We start from the raw sequence: 22,634 nt of genomic DNA on the forward strand, positions 1-22,634 counted from the left end.
TATTAAACCATTTATATATATATATATATATATATATATATATATATATATATATATATATATATATTTTTAAATATGCATTTTAGGAAAAGAAATGCAATGCACTGTAGTAATTTTTGTACAATGAGACTGTTATTGGAAAATGTTATACTTGTGCTTTATTTTTATGCTTAGTGCTAGAGAACTCAGTGTGTTTAGGAACTGTAGTAGGGTGTTTTTATTGTGTGTGAAACAAATTAATATTTATTGATCTGCATTTATTTATGTATTTAAAGTTATACTTAACTATTTATAACACAAAATGTAACATGAACTTCATATATTATAATCATTTGGACCCTCATGGGTTAAAAATAGTTCACTAATTGACCAACCAATGGAATATATTTCAACACTATTTAAATGATGGAAGTATGGTAAAGCAGATGATTCTGATGAAGTCTCTGTCTTAGGAGATGAAAGCGCTAAATATGTTCTTATTTTTATTTTGCTTGGTTCGTAACAAAAGTTTTTGTATGTAATTTGGTTATCGCTTTTTAGAGTATACATGTTTGATAAGGAGGACAGCCTTCATTGGTACCTTACAGCGTTTTTCTTCAATAAAGTAAATGTTTCTAACTTGAAATACACTGAACATATTGCAGTGAACATATTGCAGTGAAGAAACTATGTGAATCACCTTTACTTGACATTCGTCCAGCTGATAAAGGTGGAGCCACTGTGGTGATGGATAAGAGATTATATTTGGACTGTATGCTTTTAACGTTGTCTGATTTAGACAGTTATGATGTTTTAATGAAGCATCAAGTGAATTAATTGATTCAAAAAGTTAAAAGTGATTTGCATGATTTTTATATGAGTGGTTTATTGTCACATGAACTTTATGAGTTTTTTTCTCTTGAACACCCTTTAATACCCGCTATGTATAGACTTCTTAAGATAAAAATATTAAAGATCCTCCAATGAGAACCATTGTCTCTAGTCAAGGTTGGCCTACACAGCCTCTCTCCATTTACGTTGAAAACATGTTACACCCTCCTTTGGATGGAATAGGTAAGGTTTTAATAGATACTAAGTATTCTGTTACAACATTATATAACTGACACAAATATTCTAATAGAGGCTATGATACTTGTATTTTTTGTAATGTTGGATTTGAATTCTTTGTTCACAGCCATACCTAATGATATAGGTGTGGAGAACATTAGATTGTTCTTGTCATATTTTACTAACTAAAATTTTTTAATTGTATTTGCTGGTTACTTGACCTTATTCTTAAAAACAATGTATTCATTTGTAATAACAGGTTCTATTTACAGAAAGTAGGTGTAGCAATCTGCATAGTATGTGCTTATAGCTATGCAAATATGGAGCTGGCATGTCAGGAACTGAATATGGTTTTGACTGGAAATATTTTTATAGATTATATTAAATATTAAGGGTGATTTGTGGATGATATTTTTCTTGTAAGGACTGGATCTTTAGCAGCATTGTATGATTGTTCTTAATTATCGGCATGGGACTACTTTGTTTTTGAAATTTAGTGCTAAATATTTGATAAGTCCATTGACTTTTTAAATGTTTTCATTATTAGGGATGATACTGGAAAGATTTCTATGACTTTGTATAAAAAGAATGCAAGAAGAATAATATTTTACAGAGAACAAGTATGTGCCCTCGGTATATTTATAATAATATCCCCAAACATCTATTTATTAGAGCTGCAAGGCTTAATAATGATGATACAACTCTCTCTGTGGTTTTTAATGATATAGAAATTAATTTTTTTGACAGCTATTTGAAGAGACTAAAAATGTTACTAAGGATGTTTTGTTACACAGACATACTTATGTGAAGCCTTATTTTTCGGAATTTGGTACTTTAACTAAATGTGATAGTATAAATAAAAACAGAGCCAGGATTGTCCTAACATGTTCTAGTGATAATTTATTTTGTGATGTTAAGAAAATTGGTATATTTTAATGATTGATGCTGGTTTGAAGAATAAACTTAGTTTTCTTTTAAGAACGGTTTATCTCTTTAACACCAATTATGCTATAATCATAATTTACTTTCTTATCCTTCTTCTGCAATGGTGGGTAGTTTTCCTTGTACGTCATGTAATGGCTGCAAATATGTTTGATCAACATCTATTTTTGTACATCCTGATACTGGGAAGTCGTATAGTTTTAATTTTTATGCTTATTGTAGTAGTGTGAATTTAATGTATTTAGCTCAATGCACTCGGTAGTCTTGCTTTTATGTTGGTAAACCAATTGTTCTTTTAAATAACACATTCTAGGAATTTTATATGATATTAAGAAAAGGAAGGTATCTAATACACTAGCTAAACACATGTGCACTATGGGTAAAGGAGATTCCTATATAGTCTTTGTTTTACAGTTGTTGAATGTTAATTTGAGAGGGATGAAGTTTCTAATAAAACCAAATGTATTGAGTTAAAATGGATTTTAACATTGCAAGCTGATATAGGCTCAGGTTTAAATGAGACTGTACCTTTAAGGCCTAGCCTTAAATCATCTGTTTTCTGTCATTAATTATTTAAATGTGTTGTTTCATTATTGTTTTACATTGTCTGTTGAAGTGCCTATTGGGCGTGAAAGTGCTTACCGTATATAAAAACATATTATTTTTTACTACTTTTGGTCATGTTAGCTGGTCTCCTTCATTTTATATATATTCTATTGAGTTGTTGGTTTGACCAGCTTTTATCTGTTTTGGATATCCTATATATTTTGCATTGCACCAATGGAAAACGACTCTCAAAGGGCTCTGACCATGCAAAAGGAAGCTAGAAAATCAGGCCAGAGAGGCACTATTTGCAGGCTTCCCAGAAAAAGATAATTAAAAAAGTAGCAGTATTAAATGAAATTAGGATGTTTAGAACAAGGTTACAGGAACATGTCAGGGATATTAGGAAGCAAAAACTTGAAAATCCTGTTGCAGTCCATTTTAAAGAACATCATAATAGTGACTTTTCATTATTACAAGGTACAGTTCTTAAACAAATACATATTAAAGTGGGGGATAATTTTATATTAAAAGATAGACATCTGTTTAAGGAATCTGTTTTTATATTGACATATAATACCTTAATGCCTTATGGTCTTAATTGTGAAGTAAATTGGAAATATTTGATTTATCTGTTTTATTGAATAATCAAGTAATTGTTGGTCTGTTTTGTATATAAGGGGTATGTCTGGGATTGGTTGTTACTTCTTGAAGGCTGTTGAGCCAAGGCACTAAAGTGTGCTTAATAAATATTTTTTTTTGCATCAGTTGCCTGTTGTTTTATTTTATACTACCTTCTTTTGTGTAGTTTGAACAGTGTGAAATGAGTTTCATATATTTGCAATGGTGATGGACAGGTTGACAGACGAGATCAGACAGGAGTCCCCGTGGACTATGATGTTTGCAGATGACATTGTGATCTGTAGTCAGTGTAGGGAACAAGTGGAGGAGACCCTGGAGAGGTGGCGATATGCTCTAGAGAGAAGAGGAATGACGGTCAGCAGGACGAAGACAGAATATATGTGTGTGAACGAGAGGGAGGACACAGGAATGGTGAGGATGCAGGGAGTAAAGGTGGTGAAGGTGGATGAGTTTAAGTTCTTGGGATCAACAGTTCAGCGTAATGGTGAGTGTGGAAGAGAGGTGAAGAAGAGAGTACAGGCAGGGTGGAGTGGGTGGAGAAGAGTGATAGGAGTGATTTGTGACAGAGTACCAGTAAGAGTGAAAGGGAAAGTCTACAAGAGGTTAGTGAGACCAGCTATGTTATATGGGTTGGAGACAGTGGCAGTGACAAAAAGGCAGGAGTCAGAGCTTGACATGGCAGAGTTGAAGATGTTAAGATTTGCAGTGGGTGTGATGAGGATGGACAGGATTAGGAATAAGTATATTAGAGGGTCAGCCCAGGTTGGAAGGTTTGGAGACAAAGCCAGAGAGGCAAGATTACTTTGGTTTGGACATGTGCTGAGGAGGGATGCAGAGTATATTGGGAAAAAGATGCTAAGGATGAAGCTGCCAGGTAACAGGAAAAGAGGGAGGCCTAAGATAAGGTTTATGGATGTGGTGAGAGAGGACATGCAGATGGTTGGTGTGACAGAGCAAGATGCAGAGGACAGGAAGAAATGGAAACAGTTGATCTGCTGTGGCGACCCCCAACGGGAGCAGCCGAAAGAAGAAGAAGATAATACAAATGACCAAGATAATGACAATATTTATTTTTTATTTTGCTTTTGTTTTCTGGGTTTGTCCAACTGGATTTATTCAAATTCCAGCATTACTAGTAAATGTCTGCATAGTCTGGTGTCTTAGTCTGTGGTGGGACTGCAATAGTGGCAGTTTTGTGAATTCTGCTCCTAGATTTGTACTATAGTACTTGTTACAGCTGTATATACCAGCTTAAAGATGCATTCCAGTGCCCTTCTGCATACATTTATATTGTTCTTCCCATTCTTTGAGTCTGCTCCATTCCCCCAGTGAGACAATAAGCTAAATGTTTCTGAAATTCTAACCACAGGACTTGAGTTCCAGTACTGGCTTTATTTGAATGTATTTATCTATAGCAAGTCTGCTGTATTTAACATAGAGCTACATCCACACTGGGTCTTCTGTTCACGGCTCTGAGAGGTGTAGAAAGCCCCAAAGTGTCAGATATAAGCTTTTCATCAAAAGGGATGAAAAAAAAGCTGTTGTTTAAATTCTGCTTAAATATTTTAAGTTACACTTATAGTGACTTTCAAATGATACTTTTTGGAACTTCTCTGCTTTTTACTCATGTTTTAGCCAAAAAAAGTTATCTGTTTGCATTTTTTTTAATTTGTTCTTGGATATTATTCTTGTATTGTCACTTGCAGTTATAGGAAGACTGTATATTACTGCAAGTTTTTGCATTGTTTATACAATGTCTTCTTAACAGTAAATAGCATCCTAGTGTACAGATCTGAGATACATTAAGGCGTTTCTACATTTTTGAGGGGAAAATGAGATAACATGTTGAAATGAACTAAACTAATATGGTCTGGGCCTGGTGTGATGGCTAAGACCTAATGGCCTAGCATTTTGAAATATATATATATATATATATATATATATATATATATATATATATATATATATATATCTGTGTGTGTGTGTGTGTGGATTCACTTCATAATCTCGAAATACTGAAACATCAAATTTCAGTATTTCGAAACTATGAAACCGAATCCACAAAACACAGAAACTACAAAACCCCGAATCCAAAAGTGCAAAATTCAAAACACCAAATAAACCACATACACTACACCATACATACACCACAAGACCCACATCACAGCGTAAACAAAAACTACACACATATACAACTTATACACACATACACAACTCATACACACACAAGCAGGGGGGCAAGCCCCCCTGCACCCCCATGTGGGGGACTGCACCCCCCACACCCCTCTACTTATATATACGAACTCCGAGATCACACAAACAGGAAACAAAAGCAAACTCACACACACACACACACATTCTCCAGTCCCTCACACACACATCAAACATATCAGCACACTGAAACGCACTCTAACCCTCACTCAAATCCCTTATAAAACATTCACATACCTGACAAAACACCTAGATCCACACATGGCACCGCACACCATAAACACACAATCCTGGACATCACGTAGTGTAAGGCCATAACCACGAATTTGAGATATTAAAATTCACGATTATGAACTTTCATTATTTTAAACATTCAGGTTTACAGTCTCGAGATACTGAAATTCAACATTTCGGTATTTCGAGATTATAAACGGCTCCTATATATATATATATATATATATATATATATATATATATATATATATGTAAAACCTTCCCAAAAATAAATTTCATTACCACTCATTTAATACCTTTTTCCAGTATATATCCAGTTTATACATCACTTTGGTTTAAGCTTAAGAGAGAGAGAGTAGAGGAAGAATTAAGCTACTTCTAGGCTCTGATTGTTTGTAGAACCTAGAAATGTGCTGCTTTGCAACAGACCATTGGGCTTGTTTGATATTTATTTATTTATTTATTTTGAATTTCTCTGCTATTATAAGTTGCCAACATTTGTGTGGCCTTATACTCATTTGTTCAGAGCTGCTCAATGCTAAGCAAAACTACTACTGTTTGCCTTATGCCACATTTAACTAACTACAAGCCTAGAAACTCCTAGGATATGCATAGCCAGCTTTCGGCACCAGCAAAGCCTGTAGCTGCTCGAATCACCTGGTCATTTAGGGCCTCAACCACAGCAAGTTATCTTATTTTGATATTTTGATACATGCTTGCCAAACTAACAAAAAATAGTACAGCAGTCTGCTGCATTTAATAAACCAGACAGGCAATAACTTTTTGGATGAAAAATCCTAAGGACTGGCACAACTTCTTCTCCTTTAAAATACAAGACAATTCTAATCATAGTAACAGTGTTTTCTGAAGTAGCAAGCTTCATAATTTCATTAATGTTTTATCACTGACATAGTTTCCTTGACTTAGTTATATCCTGGTGGTGGACATATCTCCACTAAAACTAATATTATAGCCAGCATTAGACACCCATAATACCTTTGACTGCAGAGGGCTCCCCAATCATCCTAGACTTTATGGGGGCACACAAAAGCTGCTATTGTTTGCAGGATAATGAGGATAAAAAAATAATTCTCAGATTATGTGCTTTACCCTCAACAAGGTTGTGCTATGGCCCATTTAGGATAAAGTCATTAATCATTGAATGAATATGGTAAGCACTTGAGACTGGCAGCCCAGAGTAACTGATCTCAGTACTTACTTGAGATTTTAAGAGCAGATTCTCTCAAACTTCAAGGATGGTTTTCTATTTGAGGGAGTTTCATAAATACTAGACACCACACACTATAACTTTCAGATTATTTGTTTAAAAGTTCTGGGAAAAGTCAACAATAATGACAGAATAAAGGATCACAAACAGAAACACTTTTTTAAACACTGCATTAATTCATTTAAAAGTTAATCGAACAAGAAGTTATGTACTTACCATAACGTTCTACATGTGTTTGTCCATCTTGGCCTTTAGTTTCACTTGTGGGTCAGATCCGATCCATCAGCTCCATCTCGGCATTTACAAAAGCTCGAGGTCTTCAGCAAAGCTCATGGGCATTCTACCTTAACCATAATGCAGTTCCCTAACTCAGATCTTGTTTGCTCATAATAAATAATATACGAGGTAAAGCTATTCATAGCTCAACAGGAAGGTGGCTTCTGAGGCTATAGAATCCTATTATACCCAATTAGTGCTACTCAGTCTCCCAGGACTATAGTTTGGGGGTGCTATGGTGGGTAGGTTGTGAAAATAAAGGCTGAGATGGACAACACACACATGCAACATTATTAAGTATATAACTGGCTGATGTGATGTTGTCAGTCTTGCCTTGATTCTCACTTGTGGGACCATGTCCCAAGTTATCTGATTCTTGGGTGACTCATGGGAGAATATTCCTCAGAACCACAAAACCAAAAGATGCTCTTCTCCTGGAGGCCAAGTCTACCTTGTAATGAGTAATAAAGGCAGCCTAGCTTGGAAAGCTGCAGAAGTAGCTATCACTCTCGTGCAAAGAGCTTTGACAGGTGTAGCGAGAGTTTTGTTCTTAGAATTATAAATGAAGAATATGCATTTAGAAATCTATTTAGATAAGGTATTTTAGATACTGGTAGGCCTTTCCTAGTGTCAGAGTAAGAAATAAACAGCTGGTCTGATTGTCTGATTTCTGCAGTTCTATGTAGGCAAAAATGTAACTGTCCATTGAAGGCGAATGGCCGAGGTACCAGTGTGTGTGTTAAAGCAAAAGAAAATCAAACAGTTTTGCTGTGTTTCTGCCTTTTTTTTTTTTTTTTTCAATATATGTTTTGGTGAAGTGGTGGAGTTGTGAAGTATATCTTATTTTAAAAATGTAACTGTCTATGAACCAGATGTAAATGAGATGTAGATGTAATGAGTATTATCTTTTATTCTGGAAATTTGGGAAGAATACTGGTAACTCAATGGATTGATTGAGGTTTATTTCATACACAACTTTGGGCAGAAATGAGGGGTTGGTGTGTAAAGAATCTCTGTCATTATCAAATATCAGATATGGTGGTTTGGCAGATAAAGCTTGCAATTCTGAAACTCTTTGTGCTGAGGTAATGGCTACTAAAAGAAGTGTCTTCCAAGAAAGATACTTCAAGTCACAGGTAGGAGAAGGTTCAAAAGGAGGCTAGATAATATTTCACAATACAAAATTCAAACCCCAAGGCGGGGATGGGTTTTTGTATGGAGGTCTTAGCATTGTAGTTCCCCACATTAATGCTTTACAAAGTCTGATTAACATGATACCATACCCATTTTCTCTTATATGAAAGTTTGAAATTGCTGCCAATTGAACTCTAATAGTAGCTGCAGCAGCACCTTCATTGAAAAGCTTAGCCAAACATTCTGCTATAGAATGAATGGCAGCAGTAAAGGGATCTATTTGATTAGTGTTTGCCCATGAAACAAATCTTTTCCATTTCCCTTTTTACAGCTTATGTGTTGATGACTTATGAGAAAATAACAAAATGAGTCTGACTGGAGTTGAAAGCAAAGGAAACCAGGCAATCGGGAAATTGGAAAAGCCAAGCTGTTAAGTTTGAGATTGTTTAGAGTGGGATGAGCCATCCCTGACGCGTGAGTCAGTAGGTCTAGAACAGGGTCCAGAATGCAAGGTACATCTCGAACATGAGGTCGAAGGAAGGGAAACCAAATTTGTCAAGGCCAATAGGCGGCAATTAGGCTTATTGTCGTCTGCATCAAACTTGCTTTCTGCAGAAATTTGGGAATTAGAGAAATTAGTTGGAAGGCATAAAGAAGTCTCGAGGGCCAATCGTGAACAACTGCATCCCTTGGCGATTCCCCCAGAGGGGGGGGGGATCAGGATAAAGTAGTTGCTGCATTTGGCATTGGTGGGCAAAGCAAAGAGGTCACAGCAAGGCTGGCCCCATTTTCAGAAGAACTCCTCTTGATTGAGGGACCACTCTTGAGGCCATAATATGGCTCTGCTCAATTTGTCTGCTGTTATTTTGGATTTTCCAGGAATGTGCATTGCTATCAGAAAGCAGTTAGAAGATGTTGCCCACTGCCAAACCCTCAGGGCTTCTTGACAAAGTGGGTAAAATCTGGTTTCCCCCATTTATGTACCAAACCACAGATAAATTGCCTGACTGGATTGCTAACATTCCCAGAGGGAGAGAGTTTTGAAATGCTTGCAGTGCCAAAAGCACATCCCTCATCTCCAGGATGTTATGTGCAAATAGGCCTGTTGTTGATGTCAGATGCAGTGAACTGTCTTCTCCAGATAATACCCCCCCCCCCCCAACTGGGAAACATCCATGGTCACTGTGGCTTGGGATTGAGGAGGAATAAAGTGACTCCCTTGAGATACCAGAGGAGAGTGAATCCACCACTGAAGATTTTTTTTGCATGAATTGGTTATCATGATCTTGTGTGTCATTGAAAGCTCTAGAATTGACCATTAAATTGAATATAACCATTGAAAAATTCTCATGTGGAGATGAGCTAGGGGAATGAGGACAACTGAACTAGCCATTTTTCCCAGTACTTGGAGAACTAGTTTGGCAGAAGCATGTTTCTTTCTGATCAACATTTTTACATAATGCTGAAGAGCATCCATTCTGTCTTGTGGATGTTTTGCTATCACCCTTGTTGTGTTTATCTCTCTGCTATGAAGACCAAGCTCCGACATGCTGCTAGAGCAGATTTTTCATAATTTACAGTAATTCCTAGGGAGGAACAGAGATGTAGAGTGTAGGCATTGGCTTGTAGTATAAAATGCCTGGTCAGGGACATTATGAGCCAGTCATACAGATATGGAAACACCTCAAATCCTTGGCGTCTCAGGTGAGCCACCACTATTGCCATGCATTTGGTGAACACTCTGCATGCTGTAGTGAGACCAAAGGGCAGACCTCAAAAACTGAAAGTTACTGGCTCCTAGCTGGAAGTGCAAGTGCCTTCTGGATCACCTCTCCATCTGTATATAGTAGTATGCATCTTGAAGGTCTATAGAGCACATCCAGTTGTCTTTTTCCAAGTAATGGAAGGATCAGCTGCAGTGTCACTATCTGGAACTTCATCTTTTTGCAGATTTGTTTAGAATGCTGAGATCCAAATTGGGTCCCCAGTCACCTGTTTTCTTTGGAGCTACAAAGAACCTTGAGTAACTTCTGAATCCTCTCTGGTCTGCAGGGACTTCTTGGATGACTCTTTTTCTTAGTAACATTTGAATTGCTAAGGTTGCATATTCCTTATGACTGAGTGGAACATCTGGAACAGAATTGGTTATGGGAGTGGGGAAGGAGAAGGGAATGATATAACCCCTGGATGTTATGTCCTGCACCCATCTGTTTGTTAATTTTTGTCAGGTATTAAGCTGCAGACACAATTGACCCCCGAGTGCCTCCACAGGCAAGCAATCAGGCACCCCTTCAGGAGCTCGCTGAAAAGGCCTACCAAAGAAAAATTCTCTGGATCCCTGATTCTGCAGGCCTCCCCTGCCATGAGGGCGGCATCTTCCATTATTGTCCACCCCCCCTTGCCTCTAGGGAAACTTTCACCCTGTGTGTCTTGGAAAGTCCTCTGATATTTTTTGAACTACATCTTTCCAATACCTATGTGACCTTTGGGAAAGAGTCTAGTAGGTGTGGAAAAATGTACTCCAATGGCAGATAAGGTCTAGCCTTCTTGTTCACACCTGGTGAGCATTTCTTTTACTTTAGGCCCAAAAAGAGAGGAGCCGTCAAAGAGGACATTAATGAAAGAAGACTTGAAGGGCTCCGCAAAATTGTAGAGGTGCATACAGGCCTGCCTCCTAAGACAAATTCCTGAACCCGCTGCCCCACTCAATCCATCTGCTGCATATGATATGAGTCTTATGGAGGAGTTTACAACTGAAATGAGGGTGGAGAGCTCAGCAGTTACTCTGTGTGCTGCCACATTAGCTACAGCTCCTTGGGTGGTGTCTGACAGTTCTTTCAATAGGCCCCACTGTAACCTAGTAAAATGAGTCAAGTAGTTCAGCGACCATGAGGCAAATGTTGCTGATGAAAAAATGCACTTCCCATACTTATCCATGGTCCTAAAATCCTTATTCGGGGGATGAATAGAGGAACTGGTCTCAGACAGTTCCTTTTTAGTGGCCACCGCCATGACCATGGCGTCAACTGCTATGTCTTTAGTAAGGAAATGCCTGTCCACAGGGGTAGTGATACTTAATTGGCCTTTTTAGGAGTTGGCTGTATGGAGTAGGGGGTCTCCCAAGCCTTCTGAGACATTAAATGAATAAGCTCATTGGAAAGAGGAGTAAGAGGTGGAATGGTGAAATCAGAAAGCCTTCAAGTATAATGACTCCTCACCTGAAGGGGTTGTGGACTGCCAGTCACCTCTCGGCCTTAACATTTCCAGGATTTCTCCAAAGGAGACATCTTCAAGAGGTGACTGTGGGGTTCCTTCTGCATCCTTCAGGTCAATATCAGATGTGACCGACTCTTCTGGGGAGTCAAGATGCTTCTTGCAAATCTTTTTCCTGAGAGACTTCTTCAGTGGGGTAATCTGGGGAAGTTTCAGAAGAGGAGGATCTCTTGCTGGACATTCTGAGGCTTGGGATCTCTGAAGCCTTGTGGAAAGGGTACATGAGAAGATAAAGTCACCGGCCCAGAACTGGAAGGAAGATCCTGGATAGACTGTGTCTCAGACTGAAGTGCAGTCATTACCCTCCTCATAACCTCAAAGGCACTTCATTCCTGATCCAAAGAGTACCCCGCCTCTGACAAAAATGTTGTTGGAGCTGAGGGAATCTCCCAATGCAGAGGACAGAAGCTCCAAGGCAGATGTAGGATCCCAACTCACCCATGCTGAAGCCCCAGAAGCAGGGTCAGATCTGAAGAGATCCAAACTCCCTCTCCAGGCCGGACCAGGAAGTGTTGGCTCCTAGAGGTCTCCTGCTCTGACTGAGCAGAAGCACTCAGGGCAGGTGTCGGATCACAGGAAACCATGGGTCTAGGATCCAAGACAGACACCAGCTGGACATCCAAATCTGCTGGCTCCAAAACCAGGGGATGGATCGGAGGAGGAGTTAGCACCAATGGGAAGGACTTTGTTGGTTCTGATGCCTTTGGTGTCAGATCCAATAATAGTATGGCTAAAGCCAGTACCTTCAGGAGCTTCTGTACTACCCTATCCACATAATCATCAGACAAATGCCTGGTAGATCGAGTAGATAAGGTTGGAGACCTAGACTTAAGTCAAAAATGGAGATGGGAGCCAAGAAGATATCATTCCAAAGATGGAGAATGGCTCTGGTATCTAAATTCAGTAGGAGCCAAAGAGGTTGGAGCGGGTTCAGGTGCCTAGGCAGCGAGACATTTCCCTGCGATACATTTTGGCTGGGGACACATGGCAGAAGTGACATTCAGCTGCAGAGAAATATGGCTGTTTGTTTTCCCCCTGTGAATTTGGTTATTGAAGTTGTAGGTATGACAACACATTCTTCTCTTTGTCCACAGGGAATTTGCAAACAGCCATATTTCTCTGCAGCTGAATGTCACTTCAGCCATGTGTCCCCAGCCAAAATGTATCGCAGGGAAATGTCTCGCTGCCTAGGCGCCTGAACCCGGTTGGAGCTGATGGCTCAAGTTGCTCTGAAGACCTCTCAGATCCAGAAGTGACTGGCAACTCTGTAGGAACAGAAGCCTAGGAGCTTGTTTGTTTTGGCTCCAAAGACTCTGGAGTCGAAGAAGGTAGGTTTTGAAACTTGTCAGATTTAGAGGATTTAGATGAAACTACTGACTATGGTGGAATAGCCTCAGAAAAAGGAGTCTTAGGCAATCCTTTTAAAATGAGCTTATATTTATGCTCCATAAGAACCCATTGATTATATCCTTGACAAATGGAGCATGATTCCTGAAGATGTAAAGGTCCCAAGCAATACACGCATGAAGTGTGTGAATCACATAGGGGCATCTTCTTACCACACTGATCACATTTACTGAACCCTTTTCCTTCTTGTTTTTGAGTCAGAACTCAAAGGTTTTAACAAGCTATAGAAATAAAGAAGAAAGTTAAGGAGAAAAGTAGCATGCGCACACACACACACACACACACACACACACACACACACACACACACACACACACACACACCAATGAATGTCCACTAACTTAAATGGACATTAAGGATGTAGAGGAATGATATTTTTTTGTTTTTAACTAAAGAGAGATTGCCCTCTAACTTAGATAATGAAAGGGATAGATGGAGAGAACAACAGTCAAATGGCAGATATCCTGTAATTTAAATGGATGTGGGAAGGAAACTTCACCCTAAGAGGGGGAAGTATGAAAGGGGAACAACACTCATTCTTAGTAAAAATGCTAAAAGGGTAGAAATTTAATAAATAACTTCTAGAGAAAACTTTTAAAGTCGGAAAAATGTCAAAGTAAATATCAAAAAGTCACATAGCCCAGAACTTGCTAGAGGATCACGTCTTTTCCTGAGCAGCAAATGAGATCTGAAGGAGTTAGGAGCTGCATTATGGGCAAGGTAGAATATCCATGAGTTTTGCTGAAGGCCTCAGGCTTTTGTAAAAGGCCGAGACAGATCCGATGGATTTGATCTGACCCACAAGTGAGAATAAAGGTGAGACTGACAACATCACATTAATATGTTTTGCATTAATATATATTTTTTGACAATAGGAAAAAATTAAACTCTAATATCTGGCATTATTAACTGTCTGCAACCCTATATGATTTGCCAACAAATCATTTCTTTAGTAGGCACAGGACAAAAATATGAGGCAAAAATCAGGAATATTCTGTGAAGTCAAGGGCACTGACAGGTATGCATTCCTCTTGGCAAATCCTTAACAGCAATCACTGATCTAGTGTGGCAATACTAGTATCACACAATGTATTGATGAAATCAGTGTAAAACTGTCATTGCTTTGGCATATGACTGTGTGTGCGTGTGTGTGTGTGTGTGTGTGTGTGTGTGTGTGTGTGTGTGTGTGTGTTGGGGCTCCAGTATATCAGTAAAACGTTGCACATGATAGGGGGCTATTGTTGGTGATTATGCAGGAAGAGGAGGTATGTAAAAGCAACTGCTGACTGCCAGAGTGGCATGGTAAGTAGCATTGCCATTTCACAGTCCTTTGCTTTGGTTGACTTCCTGAAGTTTGCATGCCCACCTTATCTCTGTGTGCATCTTTCCATGCACTCTGGTTTTGTCCAGTACCTCAAAGTAATGATGTACTTTCAACAAAGGTAAAAATGCAGTGTACGTGTGTGTACATTTAAAAGCTATCACCAGTTTTTATATGTGTGCAATCAATAATGCTGGGAATCTACATAAATTTTCTGGGCAACAGTAAAAACTGCAGGTGACAAGTAATTATCTTTTAAAAAAATAAAGAATAAAATACATCACAGGACATTCAGACCATTACAGCTTCTAGAGGTCTGATGGCCCACACCCCAGACTGTATAAATTTATTGTGACAAGAACTTAGTGATGTGGTCTCTGCCCTCAACTGCCACACTCATTTTAAAACCAACACTGGTTTGAGACATGCACAGAAGGTTGCTGTAGTTTGTATGTGGGGTTGGGGATGGTGTGATCATTAATGCTTTAATTTTAGTCACAATAAAACCTCACACATTTTCATAGGAAGTCATCATAGCATGTGCTGGGGCTGGGGAAAGTGTAATTAATGTTTCTTTTATTTTTCCTCACATACTTCAGAGTGGGGAAAGATGTTACTATACCTTGTGTAGGGACATTATACTGTGTAGGAGCAGCAAGTTGGAATACATTACTCTGATAATTATTTTTTTTTCACTTTCCTCACAATTATATCAGACAAGTATCCTGCATTTGTGGGCAGTGGTGAGCAGTGTGAAATTATCAAGGCACTATGTATATCTTTGACAGCAGTCACTTTTGGGCCTCTGAATTTCTGCTTTTATCCCCATCTTAATACCATAGTGATGGACAGACAGTGACTGATGTCCTTTTTTTGGATGTTGTAGGAGGTAGGCAGTATTATAAGATTGAAATATCCTCTCAAACATTTTTCTTGTTAGTTTATTGTGAGCTACTATTTTGTCAGTTTTGAATAATAAGTCTTGGGCACTATCAGTGTGTTTCCCAAAAGAAAAAAAATAAGACTGAAATTATTTTCTTACACATGATTTTTGTGCAGGCCACCACAGATCAAAAGGTTGTGAAAATGCTCTAAAATGCAACTCAGAGCACCTATAACTATATGGTTTCAGGAAAGGCCTGGCTTAAATCACTTATTTCCTACACAATTATTACTATGCTTTCATGACCAGGTGTGTTGAAAGGATGGAAGAAAAAGAAAACTAAGACAGCAAAGCTGAATTTATTTAATTATTCACAATTTTAGATCAGGCCATCATTGATTGAAAAATGTTTGCGTATATATATATATATATATATATATATATATATATATATATATATATATATATATTTATATAATACACTTCAGACCACAGAGATGGCCATGGTGTCTTGAAAAAGCTGAAGAGAAAAGCAAAATGCGAGAAAAGGTAGAAAAAATTAATTTGCATGGTGTGGGGAGGCCATAGCAGATACAGAATGGGGGGGGGTAGCACTGGAGGGAGGGTACCATGGAGCCCTTTGATAGGGAAATAATTCACCTTAGGCCAGCCCTGTGCATTAGGTTGTTGTAATATGGCATCAATGTAATTAAATGCCAGTGACTGCTCAATGTTCCTCTCTGAAATGGGCCAATGTAGTGTGATAACCAAATAGTAACAATATTGTTACTACAGTTCTGTATGGGCATACTACTCCTAAAACTTTGCTGCCGAAAGTAAAAAGTTGCTTAGAAGGTTTGGTAGTGAAGACTGATACTTTGACTGAAAGTGTCTGGCATTCCCAGCTTGACACATGTGGGGGAGGGAACCCCAAAATGTTAACACTGACCCTGAAGATATGCACTACTGCATTTCTTACTGAGTTACTAAAATACCTCTGCACTTATTTCTACCATTTATTGTGATCTGAGTCAGAAATGCTATGCTTTACACTCTAGTAAGATTACAGGATCAACTAAGCCATTTATACACCACTGCTTGTCGAGCAAAATGTGGCCTGCATGAGTATCACTCTCATGAAACAGAGGGCAGGCACTTCCTACTACATCTCTGCTTAGCTTGCAAGGTATCACTCATTAAATAGCCTGTTTAGCCATGCACTGTATACATGAAGGCACTCAGAACTATAACGTTCTCTATATAACCTACTCCAGAAAATCTGAGACTACTTAATAGTCAGTAGTTGCAATACTCCCCCTCCAGTCCCCAGTAGTAAGCAACAAGAATCATGGATTTGCACTTGCCAACTGTCTCTAAAGCCAGTTTGGATGAAATGGGGATCCTGAGATAATGTAGCAATTGACTAACATTCACTGACAACAACCTACTACTTGAATAATATGCCACAGTCTGTGAGAGCTGTAGTTATATAATGTTATTGAAGACTCTCACACAAAGACACTACAAATAACAGGAATGGCAGTGCTACACAACACCGCAATGAACTCTATAAACCAAGCACATAGACTTACATATGATGAAGCTCTTAGAATTAACCTTCTTAAACTGCAGAAGTCAAGACACAAGTACTATCAGCAACACACAAACACACATCACAAGCAACACCCACCATGAAAAATACATGAATTAGTCACCCAAATATCGTGTCCATAAGGCAAACTGCCACACAATGCAATATCCTAGTCATAGCTGAATCCTCATCATATGTACCACTTGCCAAGCTAGGCAAAACAGGATCACTGTCAGTTGCCTATTAGGCACCAGCAGTCACCACATCACACAAGCACTCAAGTCCCTGCACCACAAATACACACGTGACACAGTCATTGTACATGTAGGTATAAAATACTTGAGACATACTTCCCTGGGCTATATGAAGTGAGATACATGATGGAGGTATCAAAATGTGTCAAAAGTAAGTGTGACCTTAGCAGTATTCCACCATCACCAAGAATGTTGCAACAATATGATCAAAATATAATTGGCTTCAACAATTGGATCAAATTCTGATGTCTTTCTAGGGGATACAATATATATCAGTCTGGAAATAAACAGCAGACAGCCCAAACTGCTTTTCAGGGAGGGCCTGCACCGCACCACCCAAAATGTCTATATATTGGCTAAAACCTTTTAAACAGCCATTATGGCTTTTTTTTAGCAAAGTCAGTCTTTAAAAACTTCCAACACAAATAAACAAAATCAAAACGACAAAAGTTATTAGATTCATAGATACTTATTAGGCTATTGATCTATGAGTATCTTTAGAAGCCTAGCCATACATTCCTATTAAGTTTTTAGTCCTTATATTTTAAGTACAAATAATCCTGAGATGAGCAAAACATTTACTTGTTACCCCTATCCATTAGCGACAAGAGTGCTAAATTTATAGTTACCCATTCATTCATCCAGATTATGTTTGAAAAGAGTACCAGAAGTACATTGCTTTATGTGAACAGGAAGACAGTTCCAAAGAAGTGGTATTTGCTGTGGTACATATCCATCCCTCTGGTACATAGCTATCCCTGCTCAATGCTAGGAGTCAAAAAAAAACTCCATACCCTACAAGCACTGCCTACACTATAAAACTAAATACAAGCACCACCAAAGAGACCTGGTTTAAGACCAGTGAAAGTACTACATCAGTGGAGGGACTTAGTGCTTATCACTCGTACAGGCCCTCCATATTGGAAGTGCACACTAAAGGGAAAGGTGCCTCTATATTAATAAAAAAAAAAAAATCTCACCTCCATACTTTTTAGACAACATAGCAACTTGGAAATCCTTCAGGTCCAACTTACTATAAACAAAATCCTTTATCACATGATAGCTAAATACATTACCCTTTCTGTGCCCCCCCTGGCCCATACCTCCTACCTAACCAGTATGAAATCCCTACATATTAAACCAAACACCATTCCTTTAGAAGACTTCAACTATCCCACCATCCAGTGGGAAACTTATACATCCTCAAACATGTGTGTCCAGAGAATTCTCAACTTCATACATACAAACTCCCTGGACCAGTAAGTCTACATCAGAAACAAGGGAGGTAAAATCCTGGACATGGTCCCTTACCAATATGGAACAGATCTCCTCCCTGCCTACTGTAACCTCCTCCCTGGCCAAATTGGAACACACACCAGTCACATTCACCTTAAAACTGAACCCAGTAGCATCTTACAATACCTCTGTATTCACAGACTATGCAAAAGCTAACCTACTAAAACTGAGTGGTGACCTGACAAAATTCAAAAGCCCTTTCTACATTCACAATCCCACTGCTTATGCATCATCATTTACTGCCAAATTATATTAACATGTAAACAGTTGCACAGATGCATATGTCACCCTCAGAAAAAAATGCAACACAAAATTCAAAAATAAACCCTGTGATGGAGCCCTAGTATAAACAGGCTCTATAATAAAAGAAAAAAATCACTGTACACAAATTAAATTGAACTCTGAAGAAGCCAAAAGTACTCTTGCTAAATTAAACACAGGACTTGGAATCCTGATCAAATCAACCAAAGCAATATAAGAGGGAAAAAGCCACCCAGGTGAAAGATAACCATAAACCCTTCTTTAACTATGTTATTAATCTTGAAGCCAATGTCCAGCACTGTGCAGAGTTAACAGCAAGTATCACTTACACAGATCCAGGAGACATAGCCAATCTACTAGCAGACAAATTCAGCTCCAACTTCATCCCTCCTCCAATATTCTCAAATCAAATATCCCCATCTACACTCCCTCCTCAAATCTCCTAAGAACAAGTTCACAAAGCACTATCTAAGGTCAAGAACACTATATTTATGGGGCAGATAACATACATGACTGCCACTGGCTACTCTAAAACATAAATTATAAGATGCCCTGGAGAAGCTATTCAGAATTAGTCTTATAACAGGCTTTGTGCCAGATGAATGGATGACAGCAGCTGTCATTCCCTTGTGTAAAGGTGGGGCTGCAAACAACCTAATTAATGACACATAAGCCTGACCAGCCTCATCTGTAAGGTTATGAACAGATCATTAATGAACTAATAAACAGGGATGTAGGTGACATACAGGCTCTCAGCTCAACCAAGTTAAGGAGTCACCAAGGGCAGGATGACTTCTTTGAAAAAGTCACTGAGACAGTGGATGAGGGAAAATCAGTGCACACTGCCTAAATGGCCCTTACAAAGGTGTTCTCCACCACCTCTCACTCATGCATCATAGTTAAACCAGAAGAAGGATTGCCAATTTGGAAGCTGCTTTTGAATTTAGTCGTGTTCCAAATATTAACTCCTGTGTAATTCACTTGATACCAAAATGTCTCACAGGAAGTAGGAGTAGAGGGGCTCTACCTCCTACAAAAGACTGTTAATAGTGGAGTCCCCAGGGCTCAGTCCTTGGGCCACTCCTCTTAAGCATTTACTTCTCTGAGGTCAAAGCTATTTTTAAGGGATTGTGGTTGACAGTATCTGCAGATGACTACAAACTGGGTGCAATCATAAACTCCTCAGAAGACACCATGATTCTACAAGAATGCCTGTCCCAAACAAATAGCTGAAGCCAAAACCATGGACTGAAACTAAATGCCAAATGTATGTCCTTTGGCAAGCATGGCTCCATTTGTATCGATCACATTACAACTCCCCCTTGAAAACTGATTGCATAGTTAGACATCTGGGAAGCTGTGCTTGAGCAATACTTGTAAACAAGTCCTTTTTCTTCACACAACTTATGTATAATGATATGGTATCCAGATCAAGTGATGTAATTGGTACTCTGTACTCACCTCTCATTAGGCCAGTCATTGAGCATAATGCCCCTTTTAGAACATACCTGTCCCAACACTTGTCACAGCTGGAATGTCTACAATGCTTCCTCACTAAAGAAATCGTGGGCCTAAGTCATAAAAAAATTCTTTGGAAGCTTCCCTGCTAATGCAATGGGTTTTCATCAGCCACAACTATTAATACAAAATAACCAAAGATAGACTTTCACAAAATAGTGAGCTTCCATGGTCTTCCAACTGGTATATATTTAAACAGTGTCACAACATGTAACTGACTTTACACAGGGTGTAATGCTCTATACTTGCCAAAAATATCAAAACACTATAATGTAGTATAACTGTAGCTCCCAAAACATAACGTTTTGCAGGGAACAGGCCCCACCCTGTACCTCTGCCATCCTCTGCTATTTTATTATTGTTACTCCAAGACTGCCATCCTCTGCTATTTTATTATTGTTACTCCAAGACTGCATAACCTTGAAGAGAATGAAGTATTTGGCTTTGCCAGAAAAACAAATATTTCTATGACTGCGTGGTTGTTCAACCTTGGACTTTAAATAAATGAGTAATGGATCATGCAGGGGCACTTGACACTCCACAGATAAATTAACATAGCTCTGCTGAGTGACTCTCCTTTGTCACTTTTGATGCACATGCTCATCAGAACTTCTGATATATACTCATAGACTCATGGATCTGCTTTCAGTCAACTGTTCTTCAGCATGTCATGTAAACTTCTAAAAGAAATACCTACTGTGCATGAATTGTGCATTGCATTATACGTCATGTGTACACAAACAAGATGGTGAGGTTTTACCTTGTGGGGATGATGCATTTCCTTTCTCCACCAGACCATAGGTTAAGCATGGGTTCAGGTAATAAATCAGAATTTCAACATCTCTGTCAAACTTGTATCCCTCCTTTAGTGTTGTCTGAGAAAGAATTAGACAAAATTGAACATGTAAAAAGAAATGTAAAAGTAACCTGACATGAAATTAAAAAATAAAATGAATAAAAAAAAGTTATCAAGTGCAGGTGAAATACAACACTTATTAATAAAAACAAAGCACAAAACAAATCTGTGAACTCTTTCTTTGGAGAATGTTGCTTAGTTAAGTTAGTTATATTTATTTACTAGGACAGAGCACTCTGAGCACAAATGGCCCATGATACTGACAGAAAACTGTACATCATATAGTATTCACATATAAAATACATGAGTTTAGGAAACTGCACATATATATATATATATATATATATATATATATATATATATATATATATCTATCTATCTATATATATATATATATATATATATATATATATATATATATATGTATGTATGGGTCCACTTTGTAATTTTGAAATTGCACAATCCTAATGTTCTAAATACCGATGCTCAGAACCTCGAGATTGTGGAATCTCAAAACCTGTAAATGGAGATCGCTATACAGTGTGGAACGCAAACATTATCATTCTCTTCACTGTAGTGTGATCTCAGAGTTAGTATATTTAAATTGTAGGGGGTGTGGAGGTGCAGGGGGCTTGCCCCACTGCAAAAACATTTTTTTTTATGTATTCTTGTTTGTTTTTTGTTTGTTTGTTTTTTTAATTTTGAGATTACACAATCTCAGGGTTCTGAGCCTCAGTATTTAGAACACATCGAGATTGTGGAATTTCAAAATTCTATAGTGGACCTATATATATATATATATATATATATATATATATATATATATATGTGTGTGTGTGTGTGTGTGTGTGTGTGTGCGTGTGTGTCTGTGTGCATGTATATATAGTGGTCAACATATATAACAGATGTATGCAGGACACTGAATTTACATAGAGGTTAACATATTTGTTGCAAATATTTCAAAAGCAGAATGTATGTACATATTTACACAAGAAGGATAAAGAAAAAGGAAAAAAGGGGGAGTGGAGAGTAAATTTGTGTATAGATTATTCAGCTTCATGTAAATAAGATATCATATGCAAATTAGCAAGTACCCTGTTGGGCATGTGAGGGATTAGATGCTATGAAACTGTACTAGAACAGATGGGTATTATCTACCAAGTAGGTCAAAAGACAGTTTTGAGCAGGCATCTAAGTAGAAAGAGGGTGACTGGGGACTCTCTTGTTACAGACCTATTCTGTGTGTGGTACAGAGTTATGTGACATTCTCTGTATTCAGACAGTTGCATTCATATTGTTATTTTAGAAAGTATTTGAGGTCTGAAAACCTGAGGTCAACCAGGTCATGAGGAAATGACTGCCACAGTAGGAAAAATTAAATGAAATGCCAGTGGTAGATGTAAAACATTTTTTAAGGCTTGGTTTATTTCACATAAATATCATCTTGTTGAGAAATATGGCTAGGCTTGAAAAGGTCCCTTTGTTGATAGCCTAGCATTCTACTATGATACTAAGGTACTGTGATAATTCTGGCTCAAAAAAATGAGAATCTATGACTAGTATAATACAGCTTGAAAGAAAGTGTTTGTAGAGATGGGCCACCTCTGTCTTGCCCCCTGAGATTGTAGACTGTAGATGCAGCAAACAGCTTTGAGGTGGGAGGTAGTTTTAGTGAAGTACATTGAAAGGAAGGGAATTAAGAAGAAGAAGTAGGTGG

General features: G+C 38.2%; 1 protein-coding gene across 2 annotated transcripts in view; it reads right to left on the reverse strand.

Moving 5' to 3' along the window:
* Positions 1 to 22,634, reverse strand: part of LOC122809692 (von Willebrand factor A domain-containing protein 5A-like) — a 1,295,998-nt gene that overhangs the window by 902,506 nt on the left and 370,858 nt on the right. For both annotated transcript variants that reach the window (XM_044081369.1, XM_044081368.1), the window contains exon 6: positions 20,822 to 20,936. In XM_044081369.1, the coding sequence (XP_043937304.1) occupies positions 20,822 to 20,936 (115 nt within the window). The remainder of the gene's footprint in view (positions 1 to 20,821; positions 20,937 to 22,634) is intronic.

The sequence above is a fragment of the Protopterus annectens genome, chromosome 8.part0 (genome assembly GCF_019279795.1).
Source record: "Protopterus annectens isolate FY-2018-M chromosome 8.part0, PAN1.0, whole genome shotgun sequence".
Lineage (NCBI taxonomy): Eukaryota > Metazoa > Chordata > Ceratodontiformes > Protopteridae > Protopterus > Protopterus annectens.